Here is a 10,000-nt window from a genome sequence, read left to right on the forward strand (position 1 = left end):
GCCTACCATAAACACTCGCAGCTCATGTTAGAATGATAGAGCAGAAGTCCTTATTGGGCATTCGAGAATTGATTTCCCTTTCGCGGTGACTTTTCTCTCAGTGGGAATATATTTTCAGTTATGTGAAAGTAGTTGCGATATACCAGAATAAAATATTTAGCTTTTTTATCGTGTTGCTCAATACAATTACGTGGGAATAAAACATAAGATTAAATATGCTTTAAAAACCAGAATTTTAAAAACCTTTTTTACAACTTGCAATCTTGAAAGAAAAATGAATGAAAAGAAAGTTCAAAAATGAATATGTTGAAAATAGTGGCACACCCTCGTAGCTTGTGTCTTACTTATGCCTAGTGTTCAATTTTGCGTGCACTTTCCCTCTGCTCTTAGTGGAAGCTGAGTGTGACGTCTGATGAATGCTTGTTTAATTTCATGCGCAACACCGAGCAGAATGCTGCAAAGGAACACACGCTTGACCTACACTGCAGATGAGCACTGCAGTGGGCGTGTAAGCGCGGTACACTCGGTTGAAAGCGTGCACAGCCACACATCATTGTCATGTTGGGGAGCGAAACTTTATTCATCACCCACCATCTCTTGGGAAAAAGGATAATTCAATGCGGTTAGTCCCTAACTGATGCTGCGACAAACTTTCTTACTTATTTCCATTTCCAATGAACTTCTCGCGGGTAATGGCCAGAGCTAAGCTAGACAAGTTTTTGGGATGAAATGACAGGAACACAAATGATGGAGAACGCGGCTCCCTAGTGTGGTCTTACACTATGCTGGTTGTTGTACTGTATATTGTTTAGACACAGTGTTTACTCCGTCTATCGGACTGGCTCACCTGTATCGGGCACCAAAGTGATGCGAAGGCCGCTACCACAATCACCACCAAACGTGTGACACGCTTTTTGCCTTTCTTCGATTCAGCTGACCGGCCGCCGACCGAGCTCCGCCAGAGTCGCGATAGCATCCACATGTACAGCACACTGATCAGTATCAGCGGCACTACATACGAGCTGAGGAAGAATGCAATGTGGAAGGCTGCCCAGGAAAAGTTATCGTTCTCCAGAAAACCGCACTTCTCCGTCTCGTAAGAGTCGTCGGTGTAGAGCTGTGGAAGAGCGAATGGAAGAGATTAGGAGAAAGAAACAGTGAACAATAGGCAAGTTTAAATGAGTTTCGTTCAAGGAATGCTGCGAAAAAAGTTTCAAACTAACACAAAAAGGTACCGCGAAAAGCTTGTACAAGTTTCTTTTCTCTTTTTTTATGCTCGCCACTCTATTGAGGAATTCAGTTCATTCCATAATCGAAACTGAAAGTCTTCGATGTTTAATATATTGTCAAGCTCCTTCTTGGTGGTTTAAATAAGTACGGATCGTATATAAAGCAGTTTAAAGCAGTACATCTGGTGTGTGTGAAATGTAAATCAAAACGAGAGAAAGTAAGCATTTTTCCTCTTTACATTGTATAATTTACTGAGAAAATCAATGGTAACTATTTTACTAAAGTGAAATCTGCCTTCGTCTTATTTCACTATTTTGCTTAATGAAATCCAAAAATGATCATGGTGGAAGGATGACCAGATTGTTGTCAAAGAAGTAACAAGATTGTTTTTCATCTCTCATGAATTACTCCTACAACTTCGATTTTACATCGACATCTAGTGACCGTTAAAGTACAAAACAATTAAAAAGAAAGTATTTTAGTCGCAGCTAGAATTAAGGATCCTTGCCCGTTGCTTAGATAACATCTGTAGCCTAGATGTGCTTAATCGATCACAACGAGCCAACGTTGCTTAATTCTTTTCCGTTCAATCTCGCATGGCAAGATTTCATCCCATCATCATTTTGACCCGTATGGCCATGACATTTGGTCAGACAGCAGCATTGGCGATGCACCTTATCCGTACGACAAGGATTTTAGCTCGCAAGGGTCAGCGTAGTAATCTCTCACGTCATCATCACTCCAGTACCTTGAAGTCGTGCCATGCCGACGGTTTACCGGGCGTAAATTAATTAATCAACACTTAATACATTTAATTACTCGCAATAATTACGTTACTACCGAGTGGCGAAAGGATATCTGACAGTGTCTCGTAGGACGTGAGATTTCGCTGTACCGCTGGGTTTGAAGAGTCCGTAAGTTGATGAGATCGTAAATCAAAATGATCGTAAACTTTTGTTGGTTTTAGTACCTCATTTAGCAGTACCCTTGCCGGAAATACGTTTTATTAAAAACGGCATCCTAAGCCTTGCGGCTCAGTTGCCACTAAGAAAAACAATCATATGCATGGGTTCGAACATTTCTTTATCAATGTGATATTTTTACTCATTTGCGGGAAATGAAAGAAAGGCGATTTGCTAAAACAGTATTTCTAAATAGACAAGGTAGTTTTGATCGAAAAATACTAGTAACGACATTGGTTGGTTTACTAGTAACGACATTGTTGAGGAATACATACAAACCATTTATGTACTGTGGTGACAACAATGTATTCGAACGAGTAAAATCACAAAATGGCTTCAGCAAAAAAGTTTGCAAAGCTGCTGTCTGATTGTTCATCGGCTTTTAACTCCGGAGCTTAACAACGCTGTGTGCCATTTCAATCGGCTTTTCTCTTCCACGAGAAGAGAAGGTGACTAATCGAATTCGGGCTTCGAAATCCATTTGATTCCATTCGATTCACCATTCCTATGGAAAAAATACATTTCTCTTGAAATTCAAACATTGTCGGTGGTGCATGGATATTGGGGACGAGGTTAAGCCTTTGGGCTCTACTCCAGCAAAGTAGAATCAGATATCAGTCACACAGGCGAATTTGGCTTTTTTATTTTTGATTAAAAAATCATACAATGAGATCCTTTGATGATACGTGTATAAAATAATGTTTTTAGGAAACCGTACTTTCACAAAAATTCAAAATACTATAGCCATCAGGCATGGCTTCACAAAATAAATGAACAGTTAATGTACAGCTTTATTTCACCACCCTTGAGAGGAAATTGAGTTCGTACCCGGCGGGCAAACTGTATACAAAAATGCGCGATGGTGGATGGAAAATGTTTGCGGGGTAGATTCTTTTCTACATTTGTTCATGAATACTTTTCCATGGCTGTTCACGCTGTGATTTTTATCGTCATTTTCAAGACATTGCTCATCATATCTTTGATGTCTTCTATTTTTCTTCGAGTTTATCGATGATATGGCTCGCTTTATGAAAAAAATCAACCTAAGTATTAGCAGCTTAAGTATAGTCCGCCCAGCCAACGAACCACAAACCGTTTGCATCGTTAGGCTTTCAACACCACTGAAAATGGTCTTTAACGACCATTGACCGGAAGTCACTGGTCGTCTTGGTGGGAGTTTGTGAATGGGCATTTTTATTCCATTTCCGTCCCAAAACCTTAATAACGAACGCTGTAGTATTCCCTATCGCAGTTCATACAGTAGCTTATGTACGAGCAAAGGCTAAGAACAGATTATTTCGAATGATTTGTGTGCCGTCGCCATTTTCTCTATATACACAAAAATTTATCTAGGTACACCTTTAACCAACGAGTTGACAGTATTTTTATGCCTTGCTGCTGTTCAAGCTTTAATCGTATAAATTTGTATAAATCGTATAATTACCAAAAACAACATCACTATTAATATAAACTATCAGTTAATTATAATCGACAATAAATTTGTTAACAGCAACCACAAAGAAGCTGAACATTCAACGGATAATTTGGTGTACACGAACTGCCCTGTATCTCGGTGAATTCTAACGAAAAGGGCTCGTGACACTCAACCGTAAACTTAATTAAGGTTTATCAAACAAAGTTTTCCAATGGTACCTTCGCTGCTGACACCCCCAGCGAACCGACAACCGGATAGAACGAACCCCAAGAGAAATTTGTAAATGGAAAGAAAAAAGGATCCTCTGGGAAGGATACAGAATTACAAATTTGTTTCAAAAAGATCCTACTACAGACGACTGTTTACAAAGTAAAAGAAATCATTCAATGTAACCTGGAGGTGATGGAGTACAGTAACCAGAACCATCTGTTAAGAATATCCTACCTACTCCAGGAAGACCTTGCTAGGGTTGCCAACGGGTTCGGAGAACCTGTTGGAAAACAAAGTTCGTGCCCTTCGAAGGGTATATACTGGGAATTTGAAAATGGATCGTGCGTCGCTAAAGGGTGTGCATACAATGCTTTTTTTAATTTAATTAAAACAAGGCATTATTTAGTGGGTAACATACTTGTTCCGATACATTTAGATTCTAGATTCTGATGATAGCTTATTCGAAGATGAATCCATTCATACAATTATTACTTACACCATAAATGGAGACGCAATGATTCAAGTTACCTTATTCAGTGCTATATTTAGCTTCAAAAGCATCATAAAGATTAAATATTATCAGATTGTTATCAAGAAGTTACAGAGTTACATAATCAGGTAATATGAGCAAGGCAATCTGTCTGGACATGACGTCAAGGCATGATTCATAAACTCTGTCAACGTAAAATCGATCACTCGTTAAGGTTGTCGCGTGACGGATATGCTCTCAGTGCTTAAGATTCCATCAAACAAGCGACCAAACAAATCGATTACGCCAAGTCCGTGTTTGCGGTTAGGAGACTAGTTCGTTGCTTCGCTTCTCGAAACTCGATCATCATCATCCTACGCGCTCTTGATATTTGAAAATGTTCCAGTATTGTGGGTGTCTGCCCAAAGGTTCTTCCAAAAAATCTGTCCTTGGCAGCAATCACTAACAAGCCGCTATCTTTTGTGGTTTCCCCCTGATGCTGAAGTCGTCATCGTAGCAAGCGTCGAAGAATTAATTTGATTTCAATTCCTCAAAGCAATGCCTGATCGGAATGCCTTGGGGGGCTGGCTGAAAATATCTCTTTCAGCTGTGAATCGTATACTGTGTGAGTTACAAAAGCAGAATGGTTTTCTACTTTGTTTGGAGTAAATTTCTTACTAGCAACGTCAGTGACTTAGCTAACTCTAAAAAAACTAGTTAATATCTGATTTAACCGGCTTCAGTAGATTGCTCGTTGGTGTAACAGTAATTTATATTCCATAAGAATTTTCGTTTAAAGGCTCCTGAACCGGCCGTCTTGTGAATCATGGCGAACAAATTGGCCAAATTGGCGAATTTTCAAGATCGTCACAATTTCTACCATTAATTATTCATTAGCCTGGTAATGACCGAATCGTCTGGCACTCTTTTCGTGTAATAGGATTGAGTTTTGAAACAAGTTGACGCTGATACTGCCGGGAGAAAGCTAACTTTAAAAGCCGATTTTCTACATAATCTTGCATTTTCAAGTGCTTTGATGGACCACCAATGGACACTAATAACATGAAAAGGGTTTTCGTAATGGATAAATGGCGATTTACTGAGATGATACCGATGAGGCAATCAATTCACCAGAAAAACGAGATAGTATCATTTGTCTACACAGTGTTTTCCTTGTTTGAAGGGCGTTTAGATTAGTGTTTTTAAGATCTTTTTCTCTGCTTTACGATAAAGTTATAACGATACACGGAATAGATGTCGAAATTATGCAGAAACCCATTACATTGAGGTTGAGAAAATGGAATCAAATATAAAAGAAATCTCCTATCCATCAGATACACATCAATATAAATAGGAAAGAAGATTTTGAAGATATTAGCGCGTTCATCACTGTAAACAACGTCGATGAAGAATGTTGAAAATTTCAACTCCAACTCCGTTACCACAGCCAATGTAACCGTTCAGCGCTGTTCGGAATGTTGCGATACACACACCGCTATACATACTACAAAAGCTCGCTTGCGTTTTGTTGAAACGGTCCTGTTGAGATGATTGCGAGAATCGGAATGTCGACACTTCATCAAATCGACAGGTAATAAAGCAGCAGAACGTCAGTGCCAGACACACCATAGCCATGTACTCAATACACTTTGCTGTTGGTTCCACTTCGATAAGATCGCGATGGACGTTTTTTGGACACACGGACCTCTACTCTTTCTATGGCAGCTCTAGCAAATTGTTTTTCCATTCTTCACAAATCACAATCCCAATCGATCGCCCGTTGAGTAGGGCAGTAGGTAAGGATAGTTGGGTGAGTTTACTATGACATACGATGATAAATGAACTTCCCGCCGTCTGATGTTCGAGCTCTGACACAATCACCCATTACCGGCGGTGGCAGGGCGAATGAAAGGATCTCCATCCAAACGACTAAATGAACAGATTCGATAGAACGAACGATGGAACGATTCGTTCAGGATTCGCTGGCCCACTGTTCGTGCAATCGGTGCAAAAACGTGCGAAGAATTTCAATGATCAATCATGACACTGCCAGTTGGCCACGAAAGGTTCCAGCCGTTTGATGGCTGGGACGTTTTCGTAATGGATCGGCCTGGTTGAAACGTACGGTTCCGACCGTTGATCGACCTTTCACACTCAGCTTGTATCGTTTAATAGCCGAAACCAAAGCTCCCAAAATTCACTTTAAAATGAAAATATCAATGGACTTTTGTTCTCCAAAGGAAAACAGTATTTTATAAATGGGCAGCGCAGTTCGCATAACTTTCAGTCGAACCGACTTGTGATTCTGACGGTTACTTTACTTGATTGGAAAATCGTCGTGAATGGATTTCCTGCTTACAGTTCCATTTGGAAATGTGTTTAGCATTCTACACTGTAACTGGAAGCTGCAATCTGAGCGTAAAACACAAACAACCGCAGTGATGTCGTTTGATGCTAACCATCGAAATATCTCGCTAGCATTAGGAATTTGCAATCGTATCCTTCGCTCGGAAGACGATTTTCTGGTTGAAGAGCCCCTTCGTTCAAAACACCGGTGTATGTATCTATCGTTCTATTCAACCGTGGATGCACCGTATTTGCTAGACTGCCACAGGATCCTCTAGTAAAACCAATGGAAACAACATTTCAACCGCAAAACGCTCTGCATCCTTCTCGACGGAACTCAGCACCCTACAGGAACGTAACGATGACCGTGAGCCGTCTGCCGTTCCGACCGTTTTGTGCAAAATCTCGAACGAAATAAATTGACGTTCGTTACTGCTGATGGTATCGGCGGATAGTGTAGCTCAATACATTGCCGCACTTCAAAAGCCCTACCACCCTATGGCCGTATAATTTTTCATTCATCTCGAAACCGAGATTAAAACGAAGCGAACCGTTTGCTGGTCCAAGGGGTCGAGTCCGCCCATGAGTACCGCTCGGATGCGCTTCACCCGAACGCCGTTATCCCCTAAAAGCCATGATCATTCGAATTTGTCCATCAAGCCACATCGATATGCCCTCGAGTGTTGCTGCGGTAAACAAACATCCTTTCTACAGCCCTCCGGCGATAGGATAGGGTGTGAGCAAAATTTATTTCAATTTCTCTACCACAAAAATGTAATTTTGTGCTATACACCGTGCACCGTACATCGTGCACCGTGCTGCTATGCATCGTGCATTGGCATCGTGAATTGACGAGGAGAAGGTATGAAACAAAGTGCCATGTCGATAGTGATAACTGACAGAGTTGCAAAGTCTACCAAGAGCCGGAAGAGCTCGTTAACCGCGTGGCCGAGTGGTGCTGAGGGTGAGAAGCAACAACGGAAACCGTTCGAACTCATATCGGTCCGGATAGGATGCGAGCATGAATCTGAACGTACGGGCTCCGTCTACCATCTATCTGTCCAACATTGTTTGAACATTGCAAAGTGGCTTTCCAGTTGCCTGAAGCGCTCCGGTGTAACCGATGCAATGGCAGTGGACGCAAGTTAGCCCGCCAATAGCATTGACACATTCGTACACCCCACGGTGACCACGAGCAGTAAAACCGTTGCGTAGAATTGTTGCGATACGTTTGATGAAATGCGACGTATACGACTCCACTCGCTGAGGACCGGATTTACGATGTCCAGATCGACCATCGGTCCCAGTTTTCTGGTGCGCGACTGTCAAAACCACCTCTCAGCGGCCTGTTAGCGGTTAACGTGCTCAACAGGTACCAGAATCTTGTGTATTGCATCATTTATTTTCAGCTTTTGGATCGTACCGATGATGAGTGAGAGCGTCGTCCAGCTCGAACGAACCGATTTACGAACCAATCGAGTGAAACCGTCCGTATCGTCCCCGAGGGCATTAAACCAGAGGGCATTGCATATTGAATTGTTGATGTTACGCAAGCATGGCGCAAAGCTAGTATTTAGCTTTGGCCGTAGAATATTGCGTAGATGTACGCTTGAAATGATAGTGCTGATGGACTACGGTGAGGCATAAACCGATAGCAACGAACCTTGGGTCATTTGTACATTATTCATGAACATTCTCCGAAGCACTCTGGCACATCAAATATCAGGAGTTCTTAAGATGTAATATGCAAGAGGCTGGTGGGTTGACAGTATTTGCAGCAAACATCCTACATACCCCTAGGTCATACGCCTTCAAGCTAATGTGGAATAACTCGTGTTTGTAGGTGTTTTACACAACATATCACCTCCTGATGTAACGCCATTAAACCTATAAACACGCTCAACATTACATTTGGTGGTAGCATTCCTCAGCAACAAGAAAAAACAATAATCACTTTCGCTGAAAGCCATTTACAAATGCTGCGGATTAGGAATGCATTTATTTGAAATGGAATTTCGATTGTAAAATTGAAATAATAAATGTCGAAACCCCGCTATTTGATGAACTAAATTCCATTGAATGCTATTGATTTGTCATAATATCAAAAATGTTTCAGCATCTGATATGTTTCAAAGAAGGTTCGTTCCCGCATACCTTTGCACTTTTCAATCGGTTATATTTTTTGGTTCCAATGAATCAAGCTGACAGCACCGTAGCAAAAACCTTGCTAACCGCTCATCAACCTGTCATGGGAACATTCCTCGTTTCCTCGGCAGTATAGCAACAGCAGCATCCTGCACAACACTGCTGGTGCAGGTAAATTGTTTCCAAACTCCCAAAAACTCCCAAACAAGCAGTGACACGGCGAGGTAAAACATCATCAAAAGCATTTCGTTATGCATTCCGCCCTAGAATGCTGTGCAATATCGTAAGATGGTCACGACACACCATCCATCCCCGACCATAGGCTGCGGTTTTTGTGTGAATGAGACGGTACGTGCAGATCCCGGTGGAGAAACACCAGCTTTCAAGACGTTGCCAATGCGACTAGCAAATTTAAGAACGAACGCTCAGAAGCCATAACTCTCCCGGGTACATAATGGATGGCTCTTCTGTTATCGCTCGCACAGTGGCAAAGATCTTCTGGGGCATCGTTGTGGAGGTGCACTTGTGGGTTTTCACATGTGTTCCAAGCGATGGCTTCTTGCGAGTGATGCGACTGTTCTAGGAAACGCTCCAGCTTCAGGAATTAGCAATGCAGATGAGATTCACTTAATTTGAGGATGCATAAACCCAACGACAAGTGAAATTTCATCGCACAAAGGATGGCACCATTCTTCTGGTTAGCCTGGCTCATCGTCGACCGGCGACCCTTGCATGGCGTCCTTAGGTGCACAGTGGCCTGGCAGCCTGCCCGCACGTAGGTCGGGCATCGATGGCGACGATCTTCATATGGTTCATTATGATTTACTTGTTGAAGATACAACGGCCCCGAAGTGTGTCTGTGCGGAGCCTGCACAAGGAGTCTGTGACCACTACTCGGCTCGCCCACTGCAGCACCAGCTCGGCGTTATAGGCCCTTAGCGGTGAGTGACATCGACATCGAGCACACTTCATTGAAGGACAGAAAGTTGAATGGTGGTGGATGGATTATTCCACTAAATTATATAATAACCCACTAGCACTGCTTTTGGTTAGCTCAATTATGATATGGGAAAGCTCCACCGACAAACGAGAGTAGGACAGTGTGCGAACGAGACATGCTTGAGTGGCCAGAGTGAATAGTCTGATCCATTAGTGGACAACGATGAGTATGCAGATAACCGATTAACACTAACAGCAACCCTT

At 42.1% G+C, this 10,000-nt stretch overlaps 1 protein-coding gene across 1 annotated transcript in view; it reads right to left on the minus strand.

Moving 5' to 3' along the window:
- LOC126570344 (allatostatin-A receptor-like) overlaps nucleotides 1-10,000 on the minus strand; it is a 60,895-nt gene that overhangs the window by 24,905 nt on the left and 25,990 nt on the right. Inside the window, exon 2 of the mRNA XM_050228038.1 lies at nucleotides 848-1,117. Coding sequence (XP_050083995.1) covers nucleotides 848-1,117 — 270 coding nt within the window. The remainder of the gene's footprint in view (nucleotides 1-847; nucleotides 1,118-10,000) is intronic.

This window comes from Anopheles aquasalis, chromosome 2 (assembly GCF_943734665.1).
Source record: "Anopheles aquasalis chromosome 2, idAnoAquaMG_Q_19, whole genome shotgun sequence".
Lineage (NCBI taxonomy): Eukaryota > Metazoa > Arthropoda > Insecta > Diptera > Culicidae > Anopheles > Anopheles aquasalis.